This window comes from Chrysemys picta, chromosome 7 (assembly GCF_011386835.1).
Source record: "Chrysemys picta bellii isolate R12L10 chromosome 7, ASM1138683v2, whole genome shotgun sequence".
Taxonomy (NCBI): domain Eukaryota; kingdom Metazoa; phylum Chordata; order Testudines; family Emydidae; genus Chrysemys; species Chrysemys picta.
Genome location: NC_088797.1, coordinates 55897288 through 55911988, shown reverse-complemented (window position 1 = coordinate 55911988; position 14701 = coordinate 55897288). Strand labels below are relative to the sequence as shown.

The 14701-nt window shown below is 49.9% G+C and overlaps 1 protein-coding gene across 5 annotated transcripts in view; it reads right to left on the bottom strand.

The window, feature by feature from the left end:
- Positions 1–5703: 5703 nt before the first annotated feature.
- ZSWIM8 (zinc finger SWIM-type containing 8) overlaps positions 5704–14701 on the bottom strand; it is a 122182-nt gene continuing 113184 nt past the window's right edge. For all 5 annotated transcript variants that reach the window (XM_005285586.5, XM_065551497.1, XM_042850132.2 and 2 more), the window contains 3 exons: positions 10132–10251; positions 8619–8797; positions 5704–6726 (listed from right to left, as the gene is read on the bottom strand). In XM_005285586.5, the coding sequence (XP_005285643.2) occupies positions 6523–6726; positions 8619–8797; positions 10132–10251 (503 nt within the window). In that variant the 3' untranslated portion in view covers positions 5704–6522. The remainder of the gene's footprint in view (positions 6727–8618; positions 8798–10131; positions 10252–14701) is intronic.

Below are 14701 nucleotides of genomic sequence, written 5' to 3'. Positions count from 1 at the left end.
AGCAGGAGAGACCCTAACTGCAGGGGTGCCATTTAGGGAGGGCAGGGGGCCTCTACCCTACCCCCCAAGTTTTGTACCTGAGGTCTGCTCACAGCACAGGGCCTAGCCCCAGATGGAACTCTTAACTGCACACAGCTGGAATGTGATGAGTTCTGTGCTGCTCGTGGCTTCCACCCTGGGGGTGGGGAGTTTGTTTACAAACAGAGGCAGGGTGATTAAGATAACAAAAGGCATAATTAAAGATAGGAATAAAGGGTGAGAATGGAGAGTGGTAAATAGTGGTGTTCCCCAGAGGTCTGCACTGAGACATATTCATAAATGATCTGGAAAAAGGGGTAAAAAGTGAGGGGCAAAATTTGCAGATGATACAAAACTCCTCAAGATAGTTAAATCCCAGGCAGACTGCAAAAAGCTACAAAAGGATCTCACAAAACTGGGTGACTGGGCAACAAAGTGGCAGATGAAATTCAATGTTGATAAATACAAAGTAAAGCGCATTGGAAACCATAATCCCAACTGTACATATAAAATGAAGGGATCTAAATTAGCAGTTGCTGCTAAAGAAAGAGATCTTGGAGTCATTGTGGATAGTTCTCTGAAACCATCCATTCAAGGTGCAGTGGCAGTCAAAAAAGTGAACAGAGTGGTCATCCCATCTCAAAAAAATATATTGGATTTGGAAAAGGTACAGCAAAGGACAACAGAAATAATTGGGGGCATGGAACAGCTTCCATATGAGGAGAGATTAAAAAGACTGGGACTTTTCAGCTGGGAAAAGAGATGACTAAGGGGGAATATGATAGAGATCTATAAAATCATGTTGTGGAAAAACTGACTAAGGAAATGTTATTTACTCCTTCACGTAACACAAGAACTAGGGGGTCATCAAATTAAATTAATAGGCAGCAGATTTAAAACAAACACAAGGAAGTATTTCTTCAGTCACCCTCTGGCACTCTTTGCCAGAGATGTTGTGAAGGCCAAAACTATAACAGGGTTCTGATAAGTTATAGGTCCATCACTGGCTATTAGCCAGGATGGTGTCCCTAGCCTCTGTTTCCCAGAAGCTGGGAGTGGGCGACAGGGGATGGATCACTTTATGATTACCTGTTCTATTCATTCCCTCTAAAGCACCTGGCATTGGCCACTGTTGGAAGATAGGATGCTGGCCTACGTGGATCATTGGTTTACCCAGTATAACCATTCTGATGTTCTTTAGTAGTACGCAGGTGTAGCTGCTCCCCTCCCCCATTGTAACCCACTTAGACCCCCTCCCCTCCAAGAGCTGAGATGAAGTCCTGATGGGGGTGTCTCTCTCTCCGCAGAATTAGTAACATAGTAAGACTCTACATTAAAATTTTAAACCCAACCAGTGTCTTGCCACAAGATGTCGGCACATGTTCGTATTAGACAAATAGAAATCTGATGAGGTACAACAAGGAGAAGTGCAGAATCCCATGAGGGGTGGTGCATCCCCTAGGGCGCCAAAAAGCAGTGCCCACCCGGCGCTGGCTAAACGTGTAACCCTCTTCCTGCCGTTGTGCGACGGGGTGCTGCGGCTTTGATCAGCTCTGGCCGGGAAGTGATGTCATTCCTCCTTCAGCCGCCAGGGGCGCTGCTCCCTGCTGCTCTTCCCCAGGGCTCAGCCCCCACCCTGCCCCAACTCCCCTGAGCTGCAGCAGGGTCAGGGCAGCAGGAAGTACAGAGACCCAGCCCCAGCTGTGCCACCCTGCCCCTCAAGCCAGCCCTGACCCTCCAGAAGCTAGCCCCCCCCCCCCCCCCGCTCCTGCCTCCCCCATGGAGGACTGGGGCTGCATAGGGCCCTACAATATCTAGGGATGGCCCTGGTACCCACCCCCCTTCCCTCACCCAGCCCCGCAACCTGGCGGGATGATTTAGTTGGGATTGGTCCTGCTTTGAGCAGGGGGTAGGACTAGGTGACCTCCTGAGGTCTCTTCCAACCCTCATCTTCTATGATTCCATGATTAGAGCTGAGTAGGTCCAATATTGATTTAATTTTCTTTCTTTTGGATAGGAATTAGATACAGAGCTCCTGTCACTTAATTGCCAAGTTATCTGGAATCACAGTTAAAGTTGCCGCCCCCCCCCCCCCCATCTGAAATGGTGCCCCTGCCTCACTGGCCTTTCAGCAAGGGCTATTACGACATACCTGCCATTGGTCTCCAGGTGGGGGTGGGGGGTAACAGGATCATATACTATGACCCATGACTGTAATGGAGCACTTGTGCCTTAGAGCATATGAACTAGCCTCCTGCCTCATCTGGCATAGGGGCTATTCACTAAGTATTGGCCTTGGGGAAAGTTGACGCCATATTTCCAATCAATTGAGAACTGCCATAAATCACTCAGGCCACAAAAGTGCAACTGGTCCCTCCCATTGCTCCTCGATGTCACACACACACACACCCTGCCCCACTGCTCCAGGTAGGGTATAGCACCTGATCCTCAACTCTGGTCATACAGCAGCAGGATTCACCCCACGGCCTCCCCCAGCCCCACATCCATCCCCCCATCTCTTCATCACCTCTGGCTCCACTGCCTTTCTGGCCCAGCATCCAACCTTCCCCCCACCCCCCCGGGCCCCCACTGGCTCCTTGAGGGGGGAGGGGAGTGTCAGTGCAGGCACGAGCAAGAGTTGGTGGCTGGACTCAAGGCCACCAAAAATTGTGTTGTGGGAACCCTTGGTCCAGGCTGAATATACAATTGCCCTGTAAGGCCACAGGTCCTCAGCCATGCGGAACTCTTCCTAGAGGGGAGTGACTGAAATGCACCCTGCTGGGACATGAGGCACTCTGAGAAGGCTGAGAGTAAATCTAGCTTCCTCCAGGATTCAGACCCCTACTCAGGTCTAAGCAATGCCACATTCTCTCCTCTGGCCTTGAGTTTAGGGCAGGGCCTCAGGAAAAAAACCTCCCCGTTCAGTAGAAGCGAGACCAAATCTTAACTGATGTCATCCTTTGCCCCTGCCAGGTTTTCTGCCACTTCAGAAGATGAATTTATGAGGCTAATTCCTTCACCCCTATTCTCAGAAGTAACCAGCAGGAAGAAAGTCATCTTGGGCAACAAATGCTGATTTAATAATAGAATGTTATTAAATTAGTAAAGGCTGCTGGGTGCCACTGGGGCTCAACTTAGCCACAGCCACACTGCTACTCATCAGGGATGTCCTGACTGCCCCACAGCCTGCTCAAGCTGCCCAAAAGCTCTTGTGGTAGCAGGTGGGAATGTGCCATTTCCAAGGTATCCTGCGAGGGCGACTGTTTGCCTTCTCCCAGGAACATAGAGGAAACTTCAGAGCCCCTTAGATCGCATGGCAGGGGAAAAAAATACCTTCCTCATTAAATGCTCCTACTCGCGCTCAGACATGCACTCCAGCGTAGATCAAGGAGACGGTTTCCTAGAAGCCTTATTCCTGGGCCTTGGGGGAAGTCCTGTGAGAGACGGGCAGAAACCCCTAAAAATATTTTTACCTGGACCCCGGCCTGGCTTGGCCATTTTGCTCAGTCCACGTTTGTCTTGAGTGAGATCCCGTCCCATCCGGTGAACTCCCCTATCCCTTTTGCTTTGTGCCTGCTGAGGCTCTGGTGTGGCTGCAGCTCCTCTCCCTATACTGGGAGCAGTGGCCAATCACATGAACACAGAAGGCTCCCCATCCCCCCCCACAGAAGCAGAAAAGAAAACGAGTATAAGACACCACTGTGAGACATACACGGTGATGCGCACAGAAAAAGATCACCTGTCCCACTACCTCCTTTTGGCTACAGGGATCATAGGGGCTACATGGAATTAGAGCTGGTACATTTCCAGTGAGAAATTCCCCACTAACCTCATACAAGCAGTCTCTGCTGTGTTAGCCCAAACTACAGATCCCAGTGACAATACTCTTCTCCGCATTGCCACCTCCTCCTGATGGTGGTACAGGTGAATCTAGACACACACAATCTCCCCACTGTAAGTTTAGTCTCCAACTCCATATTGTGGTTTAACCAAGTCTCTGCCTTTCCCTTTATCGCACATTTTAAGCTAAACCCACATCCTCAACTCAGGACTATCACCTGTGCTCCTAGCACTTATGTAAGGGGTGTAGCTTTGCCGCTTTCTCCTATACTTCCTGCCTTTCTTGGAGATGATAGTAAATGTTCTCCTTTGTCTCCCGTCCCGCCCCCACTGTTCTTCACTTAAACCTGGGGGAAGTGGGAAGGTTGGGAGAGTTTTCTTTCAGAGCCTTCCTGATAACCCAGCAGTGACCCCAGGACGTAGCCCTACTTTGAGCGGACAACCACCTCCCAGCATAGAGAGCACACCCATGTGCCAGGAACCCAAACCTCTCTTTGGATCACCTGGCCGTCTCCATTTTCAGCACTGCAGATAACTTGAGTCAAACCCAGCCGTCAGTTATGCAGCACCACCTGTTACCTTTTACAATGCCAGTCTTCCAGCGTACTTGAGTGGATAGCCAGGGTACTGAAAGCTCCAGAGCTCATAAGGAGGCCAAAGTTTGAATTCACATTCAGTGAGACACCAGCAAAAACCTCACCTCTGTCAAACGCAGATGTTTATGGAGGCTCATTATTACAGCAGCTTTTTAATCTGTTTTTCACCTGTCTGGGGTAGGAAACAAAAGGGCAATGTTGGAGCTTTTAACAGGGGCCTCAGGCAGGGGAGAACCAACACCTGAGTATTATCACCAAACTTAAACCGTTCTCAACCACTTCAAGTGAGAGTCAATAGCTACTGGAACAACTTACCAAGGAGTGCGGTGGATTCTCCAGCACTCAAGATGGTCCCTTCTGGCTTTAAAATCTATGACCTTTTTTTCCGAATGTCCCTGGAGCTCGCTTGGATTAAAACATCCCCCGATGGCACTCGAAGCTCAAATGCAGGAAGAGCCAGAGAGTGAAACTCTGTTGGTACTGGCCAAGGCAAATGAAGAGCAAAATGCACAACTAGTGAAAAGTGCAGGAGATTCTTAATTTCCTTTCAGGTTTAATGATCTGAGGAGCCAGCAGTAACACATGAAAGGATTTTTTTAACACGTCTATTTAACATGGCAGCAACTCTTTATGTTTCCTTAATATAAAAAGAAATGTTTTCTCAAATGAACATTCCGTAGCATGTCCACCACAGTCTCACCCACTTATTCAGCTGAGCATCTCTCCAAACTGAGCAGAGAGCTAATATTTGTCACTACATACCATATAAAGATTAGGTATGGTTAAGGGAGAGTAGTTTCTGTTAGTACAGGACTTTGGAGACGTGACGCTCTATGCACAGTAAGAGCCAATTATTCTATCGCTCACTAATAAATTAACAAACAGGAGCCTTGGCATTCAAGCCCTTATGAGGGAACCTGGTGGCCAGTGAACATTAAGCAAGAACACATGGGAATCCCCACTCCTTTTACCCTCAGCCATGAGAATTCAGAAGGAACTCCCCAGCCCCCGCTAGATAGGCCAGCTAAGGTGCTGTCTATTGAACGGTTTGGAGAAAAGTCCTCTTCCAGTGCTGTGCCAGGCAAAAGATTCTCCAACCTGCCACGGTTTTACTGAAAGCGACGACCCCCACGCCCACCTCTACCAGCCTGGATTTGCCCAAGTGCAAAGTACTTGTGAGCCCTTCAAGAGCTATCACTGGCCCACAGCAGGAACATTCCACCAGAGCCGAGAGAAGAGGGAATCAGTCTAAGAAAATGAGTGTTTAATCAGGAAACGAGAAGAGACCAGGGATAAGAAACTGATTACAGGAGAGTAATACCCCAGCCAAAGGAACACGATTGTACAACTCAGACCATCCTACGGAGCCAGCAGTGCCTGGGCAGCAAGCCTCCTGGGAAAGAGCCCCAGCAGCTCAGCCAGGCCTCCAGGCAGCTGAGCACAGTCCTGGTACACAACTCTCCAAGTCCCAGCCTCTCCCATCAGAAGCTGCTGCAGGGAGTTGTGGAGGTGGGTGGGCAGCGAGGAGCTCCCTGCTACTCCAGCTTCTCTCAGCAGGTGGTGCTGCGAGGAATGGCCTGGTAGCTCTGGCTCTGCAGAGCGCGGCCCCAGCCTCCCTGACAGAAGCTGGCGTGTGAAGAGAGAGAGAGAAGCCCATACAAAAAAAGAAGTTTACACATTTATAAATGCCAAAATAAATATTTGTTTGAAGACAGACTCTCCCCGCCCTCAAACACGCGCACACACACACTGCAAACCGCTCGTGGGACAGCCTCGGGGGCATGGAGCGAAATCAAGGATACACCGCAGGGAAGCCAGCTCAACTGCTTCTTATTTCCTCCCCCTTACGAAGGCCATGGCCTGCAGGGGGTCAGAGGAAGAGCAAGTGACGCCGAGCACTACTATGCGGTGGCACTGGAGAGGAATGTCACAGTATAAATACATCAGATCAGTGGTTTCCAACAAGTTAAAACTAAAATAAAAAAGACACCATAAGGAACGATGGTGTGATTGGAACTAAAGCTACCCAGGGTGGGGGGTCTGCAAGTCTGTAGCGTTCTGCCTACTGTCACGGGGAGAAGGTGGTCATTTCCAGAGAGACCCTTTGCCACAGCTCCTTGGTCTGCTTGCTGCGCTTTAGGTTCTGGAGGATATCGTTGAACTGCATCATGCCCATGGGAGTCAAGCAGAAGGCGCTTCTGGCGCTGCGGATGGCATTCACAAAGTCATCGTAGTCAGCTGGGGTGAGGTGGATCAACCGGTGGTGGATGTACTGGGGGGACAAGGAGACAGCATTAAGGTATTTGCTCTCTTCCCCTTAACACTGGCTGTGAAGTGCTCAGCACAGGGCTCAATTGCTCCCAGGGTGAAACATCACAGGATTCTGCAATAAGGGTTACCAAAACCAGCACCAAGACTCAGAGGCTCTGACCAGCAGGATAACTGCTACAACAGATGACAGCGCTATGCCTCACACCCCACGGAAACCAACGGGGACACTGAATGAAAATCCAGGTCTTCCACCTTACTCTGCAACAGGCAGCTACTACAAAGCTCCTGAAGGAGAGAACCTATCAGAGTGCAGCAAAGAAAATTCCCATGGGATAAGGAAATCCCCCACACCCCAGTCAGCTCCACAGACACAGCCTCCAGCAGGCCACGTGCATTCTGCAGGTTACACACAAGGGCCATTTATAGTTCCATCCACCCCAGCACGTTCACAGTGTCTGCTCCACACCTCCTTCCCAATGCTACCAGGGCAAGGGAAGCTATCCCTTTTGAAAAAACAAGGAGGAATCCTTGTGGCACCTTAGAGACTAACAAATTTATTTGGGAATAAGCTTTCATGGGCTAGAACCCACTTCATCAGATACATGAAGTGAAAAATACAGGAGCAGGTATAAATACATGAAAGGATGGGGGTTGCTTTACCAAGTGTGAAGTCATTCTAACAAGATAAATCAATTAACAGCAGGATACGAAGGGAGGAAAAGTAACTTTTGAAGTGGTACTGAGAGTGGCCCATTACAGACAGTTGACAAGAAGGTGTGAGTAACAGTAGGGAGAAATTAGTATTGGGGAAATTAAGTTTAGGTTTTGTAATGACCCAACCACTCCCAGTTTGCTGATACAGACTAACATGGCTACCACTCTGAAACCTATCCCTTTTGAGTAACACTGATGCTAAATTGCTGCAGGGTAACTCCACGTTTTCTGCTCCAAGGGCCTGAAACAGTCACCCCCACCAGTCTCTTTGCTGAGGCCCCAGTGCTGCTGGCCCAGTGCATGAGAGGATGTTGCTTTCACGTATTTTGTAAAAACATTTCAAGTCATGCTTCGGTAGTTCTCACACAGAGATCTGTTACACCAAACAGCCTCTAGGTGGCAGGTTAATATATTCAACAGAGCTATTAGATCAGTGTCCTCACCCCTCTGATAATTTATTCACAGAGCAACAGGTGTGTGGGTTGGTCCCCTGGCCATTTTTGCCAGGACTGCCCTGGGTTGGAGGCACAGCCCTATCCCATCCCAGCTGGCCACAAACTGGGATTTGTCCTGTTTTCAATAAACCTGGGATACCTAGGCACTCCCAGGGCCACCGGCCAGCCTGCCTCCTCTACACACCTGTGAATGGAAGTGCGGGAGAAGGGTAGAAAACGGTCTGGAAACCTGAAAAAGGGGAGCTACAAATGGTAAGAGAGGGGACCCAAACAGAGGGAAAGAGGCAGCCAGTTTGGGCAGGAGATGTGGGAAGAAAACCTGGAGGGGGGGGGGAGGAGGAGGATGCAAGAGTGAAAAATAAGGTAGAACTTGGAGGCAGGAAGAAGTGGGGAAGGAAGAGAACAATGAAAGGTGTAGGGTGCATGGAGCAATGGGGTAAGACGCTCCACCACAGGGCTGGAGACAGGAGCAGGCACCTTGAGGCAAACACTCCAGCTGGCAGGTGCCAGTGGGACAGGGAGAGGAAGAATGGGTATTGTGGCGTGCTTTGGAGACAGTCTCTCCGTGCTGGGAAGAGATTTCCCATTTGATGCACCAGTTCAGAAAGCTAGACAGATCAGCCCAATCAGAGCAGCCAATGGATTCCCCTCCCTCCCCATGCCAGAGCAGTGCCTGCAGTTTCAGAGAAACTGGCCTGGCAGCAGGGGTCAGGCAGCGCCCTACCTGCATGTATGCCTGCTGGCACCGCTGCACCAGCTGGTGGAAGGCTGGAGTGCGCAGGTGGTTGTGGACATGGGCAGGGTTGAGCCTCTGTAGTGCTTCCATGATGATCTCCTGCAGCACAAAAGGGCTCAGCACCCCCTTGGCTGCACCAACGCAGAACTGATGTACATAGTTTACACCTGCACAAGAAAGGGGGGCAAGAGCAACAGGATGTCAAGGAGAGAGGAGAAACCAACCCATGAGAAATCAATCAGCTCCCAAGTTGGCAGCACTGGCTCCAGTTGGAGAGACCAGCGTCTGGAGCTGTACTTCCCGTACGAGGGAGAGGCAGAGACCAGGAAACACAACCACACTCCAGGGGACAAGAGTTCACACTCATAAGTATCTATCAGGGGTGAGGAGAGACGGCCCCACTCCTGGCCTTTCTCCCAACTTACATCCCTTTAAAGGAACATGAAAGGAAACTGTGCATTGGAGGGATCATCCAACCACCAAGACACTTAGCTAGCCTCCATTTCCATTCCCTCTGCCTTCCCTCCTGGGACACATGGACACACAACATCAAGTCCTTGGTAAAACTGGACAATTTTGGAATTTCCACCACTGCACTATAACCAGTGCAGATCCCCAGTGACACTAACAGTGGAAACCCTAGTATAGCTAGGCTGTCGTCTAGGCCTGCTCTTCCCGCTTGCAGGGGTGGCTAAGTGGGAGAATCAGAAATTTGCTGTTCAGACCAGGCCAAAGAGGGCTAGGGAAATAGAACTGGAGACATGTGCTGTTCAGAAATCCTGACGGAACATTGTTTTGTTGCAATCTGCCAGCTGGCAAAATCGGAACGTTTTGTGGAGATGGTGACATTTTGCTGAACTACCAAAGAAACCAGACAGGGTGCATGTGGGGTTCCCAGGCTTCCATGGTCCCAGCCAGCCATTCAGTCTGCCCCAGGGCTGGAGAGCCAGGGCTTCCAGGGTCCAAAGCTGTGGTGCAATCCACCTGCCCCTGGGCTCCATTCCCTTTCACAAAGAATTTCCATTTTTTATTTTTGTTCTTTATTGAAAGTAAGTTTGGAAATATCGAAATCCTCAGTGAAATGGAATTGCCTTTCTCCACACAGTTCTCCTGGTGAGTCAGGCATTTATCATTACAGAGGGTCTCAGAGAGCATGAATACCAGGAAAGGCAGGGATGGCACGGGGTGTCTTAGGTCTGTGGCCTGGACTGCAACACCTAGGGGCTGTTGAAAATGCCAATTAATGAAATTATTGGAGCACTGTGTCCTGTCCAACTCCATGTGCTCCAGAAAGATCACCATTGAATGGGCTGAGGGGAGCTGGGATTCTCCCAAACACCCCAGGGAATGGAGGCAGAAGTGGACCCAACCAATTCTTTCCTGGTGCAGTTGTTCAATTCTGAGGCCCACTGATTCTACCCTGGGAGATGAGAAAACAGGGCCTTCCCTCCAGGGCAAAGAACCCTGCATGCAAGGGCCAGAGAGCTCCCCTGCTCCTTACCTAGCTTGGCAGCTAACCCCAGGAGCCATTTCACATCCTCTGTGTAGGGCGGGCTGCGGGAGAAGTTGTTGGGATGGTCGTTGTGAGCTCTCCGGCCAAGCATCTCCAGTGCCAGCATCCCTGCAGGAAGGGGGGAGTCAGAGTCAAACAGCATTCCAAACAAGCAAGGAAGAGGCACCCTGACCCCATGGAGATTCTTCCCCTATCCAGCTGACCTAGCTCTATATCATCCTGTAGGCTGACATCAGATCCAATGAGTACATTTCCCCAACCTGAGGAACAGCTCTGTGTAAGCTCAAAAGCTCGTCTCTCTCACCAACAGAAGTTGGTCCAATAAAAGGCATTACCTCACCCACCATACCCTGGAACCAACATGGCTACACCACCACTGCATACAGAGCAGATCCTCTGGCAGCAAACAGGAGATAAAGTGCACACCTTGAAGATAACTAACAGAAGGGCAGCTAGCAATCCCACACCAATCCCAGGCTGGAAATCTCTGCCGAGCAAACAGCTCCCTGGGGCTGCAAAGGGACTTCATTAGCGCTCTTGGCAGTTCTGGTTGCATGCGAGACCCCAAATGTTTTGCTAGGTGAGCTGGCAGTTTGGTATCCTAGCAGCACATCTTAATAGCATTGCTATTGGTTCCCCTTTGTTCATGGACTCAGAGCTTACACAGCCAGAAGGGACAGTTGTGATCATGTAGTCTGACCTCCTGCATAACACAGGCCATAGGACTTCCCCAAAATAATTCCTGTTTGAACTAGACCATGTTTTTTTAGAAAAACATCCAATCTTGACTTAAAAATCGCCAGTGATGGAGAATCTACGACACCCCGTGGTAAATTGTGCCAACAGTTAATTATTCTCACTCTTAAAAATCTGTGCCTTCCTTTCAGTCTCAAGTTTGTCTAGCTTCATCTTCCAGCCTTTGGACATTACTATACCTTTGTCTGCTAGACTGAAGAGCCCATTATCCAGTATCTGTTGTCCATGTAGGTACTTCTAGACAAATCAAGTCACCCCTTAATCTTCTTTTGGTTAAGCTAACAAGATTGAGTGCGTTTTCCAGCCCTTTAATCGTACTTGTAGCTCTGCTCTGAACCCTCTCCAGCTAACCATTCCTGAGTTGCGGATACCAGAACGGGGCACAATGGCCCGGCAGTAACAGACAATCTAAAGCAGCACGTTCAGCTGCAAGAGACAGACCATGCTGTTATGCTGCAATGCCCACACTTCTGTCATTTCAGCTTTTCCAGTCTGGTCACTCCTCTTCCTAGCTGTGCCCTCCCCCATCCTCTCGCTGGCTTATCACTTACAGCATCAATTTCAAGCTCCTTGTCCTCACCTACAGGCCTCCACCCCATTCCCCCCCCAACTCATGCTCCCTCTCAGCCCTCATGCTTCAGTGCTCTCATTTACCGTTTCCACTCGGTGACTGTCATCATCCTGCCTCTGTGGCTGCAACCAGAAAACAGTTACTAACCTGTTTGGTACCTGCTGTTCTATGAGATGTGTTGCACATGTCCATTCCACTTCAGGTGTGTGCACCCAGTGCACTAGCACCAGAGATTTTTCCCTTAGCAGTACCTGTCAGGGCAGCACATGTACCCTCCGCTCACGCTGCTACACAATGACATAAAGGACAGAGCTACCCCTGACCCGAGTCCCCTCAATTCCTTCTAACCCTAACCCAATAGATAGAGCTCTGCAAATCCACAGCTATCCGCTTCATATCCACAGATATCCACATCCGCAGACCATTTCTGTGGATTGCGGATCCAAATTTTATGTCTAAAACCTTGTAAATCTGTGGCTATCCGCAGGTCATTTTTGCGGATCGGATGCAGATACAAGTGACATGGGGTTGCAAAGAAGTACGCGATTACCAATTGGACAGCGGAAAGCAGAGAGCTACTAGGTGCACTCTGATGGAACTAATGGGCAGAATTTGCTGTTGCAGGTATAACAAATAGTCCAGTACATGTTTTATTGGAGCCTAGAACCAAGAAACACCTTTTTGCTGAGACGAGAGGGAGAATCTTTTCCACTTAAAGAGGTAAGTACACCTAGAAGATTTTCTACTATTCCAGAGGACATTTTGCACATCCCTTGAACAGAACTCCTCCTGAGGTGTTAACCATGGAGCATCCAGTCTGTAAGGTGAAGGGCTCTGGGTTGGGATGAAGGAGGTGACCGTGGTCCCATGAGATCAGGTCCAGGTCTGGCAGTAGTGTCAGTGGAACCCTAGTAGAGAGGGTCAGCAGTGTGGAAAACAATGATGGCGAGGCCATGCCGGTGCTATGAGGATAATGCAGGTGTTTGGTTTTTAACAGCACCCAGGGTAGGAGCTGAACCAAAGGTATGCATACGTTGGACACTTTTCTGTTGTCCTGGAAAGAATCTATCAGAGACCCCAAACTATGACCTCCTCATGAACAAAGCTGATGTGTCGTCGGATTGCAAACAGGTCTATGTGGGGAACGCCACAGGGTTGGAAAATGTGTCTGACTCTATCTGGGTGGAGAGACCACTCATGGTACATGATCTGCTCAACAGGTCTTCCAGACTCTTCTGGACACCCAGAAGGCAGGAGGCTTTGAGGCGGATTGAGCCGTTGATGCAAAACTCCCAAAGCAGTATTGCTTCTTGGCCCAGAAGCGATGACTGGCCCCTACTCTCTGTTCACACAGAACATCACCACAGTGTTGTCTGTAAGAAAAGACAGTTACCTTTCGTAAGTGATGTTCTTCGAGATGTGTTGCTCATGTCCATTCCATGTTAGGCATGCGTGCTTGCCACATGCATCAGTGTTGGAAGTTTTTCCCTCAGTGGTCTCCATAGGGGACCGGCTCTGGCACCCTATGGAGTAGCGCACGAATGCACTGGTATAAGAGGCACCACCAGCTCCCCCCGCCCTCGGTTCTTTCTTGCCGGAACTCTGACTGTGGGGAAGGAGGGCGGGTCATGGAATGGACATGAACAACACATCTTGAAGAATAACAGTTACGAATGGTTAGTAACTGTCTTCTCTTCTTCGAGTGCTTGCTTATGTCCATTCCATTGTAGGTGACTCCCAAGCAGTACCATCAGAGTCAGGTAGGAGTTTATGGATTGCAACACAGCTCTGCCAAATCCAGCGTCATCTCTGGCTTGCTGGGTAATGGCATAATACATTGTGAACGTGTGTACCAAAGACCACGTTGCGGCCTTGCAGATGTCCTGGATAGGGATGTGTGCCAGGAAGGCAGCAGAAGATGCCTAAGCCCTAGTCTAGTGAGCCTTCAATATCGGTGGAGGCACAGCCTGTGCCAACTCGTAACAAGTACGGATGCAGGTGGTGATCCAATTTGAAATCTTCTGAGAGGACACCAGAAGGCCCTTAATCCTTGTGCTATCGCAATAAAGAGCTGGCTCGATCTGCGGAGGGGCTTGGTGTGTTCCAGGTAGAACGCCAGGGCATGCTTGACATCGAGAGCATGCAGCTGCCTCTCCTCATTGGTTGTGTGAGGCTTTGGATGTGGGACCAATCACTTAGGAAGCAGGCTAGCATTTCGGAAAGCACCAGGGTAGGAGAAACTGGCAACCTGTCCTTGATGAGAATGTCAAACTAACTGCTTGGTGTTCCCAGGCTGTCTGGATGAGCTCACGGCGAACGAAAGAGGCAGCACAGACGATACCCTCCTGCAACTTTTCCCTTTACTCCTTGAGACAAACAAGCATTCAGCAGCCATGCAGGAGACTGGGATATCTCGGGAGGGAGGCACCCTCTTTAAGAAGCCCTGGTGGGCCCTGTAATCATTTGGGGGTGGTGAGGAAACACTGTATGCTACCGCCCATTGGGCAATCAGGAGGATACACCCAAGGTTGGCTGAGGTGGAGCTTCCCCCAATTCCTCCAAAGGGGGAGTCACTGAGGCAGACTACTCGTGTTCAGTACCAAGCTCGGTACCGGAAGCAGCTCTTGCCTGCATGCTTCATGACACCTGCTGAAGGATGCAGAGGAGGGAGGGTTCATAGACAATCTGGAGGCAGGGGGAAAACCCCACAGGTTCCAAGAGAGCCACTGATATGGTCACAGAGCGGCTCCCTACTGGCCAACCAACACGGAGGCTCTGCTGGATACCTGAGGTGAAAACCTCTTGGAGAAGAATGATGGCTTATGTGATGTGGCTGCAACACATAAAACCCAATTTTTGACTCTGACAATGATCCTGAATCATCTGACCAAGGAGGTATGGAACCTCTTGGTGCCAGAAGTCCAGAGAGGACAGCATCAGGGAAATTTTTGCCTGCCTGCGTCTCAACAGTACTGTACAAGGGGGTACCCAGAGTGTCCAGAAGTGCATGCCGAACCGGGTACTGAATTCTTGTAGCTGGTAAATACATGCAAGAATCACTCAGTACCAGATGAGATGTCTCTTGAACCGCAGGCATAGCTGGCACCAAGAGACTCAGCAGATGGCTTGTCGCAGCACATGCCTCAAGCACTGACAGCACAGGGAGAGATGACGATACCACTGAATGGCATTCCTCAGAGGTGGGTCTCAACGGCACCCATACCAGTGCTG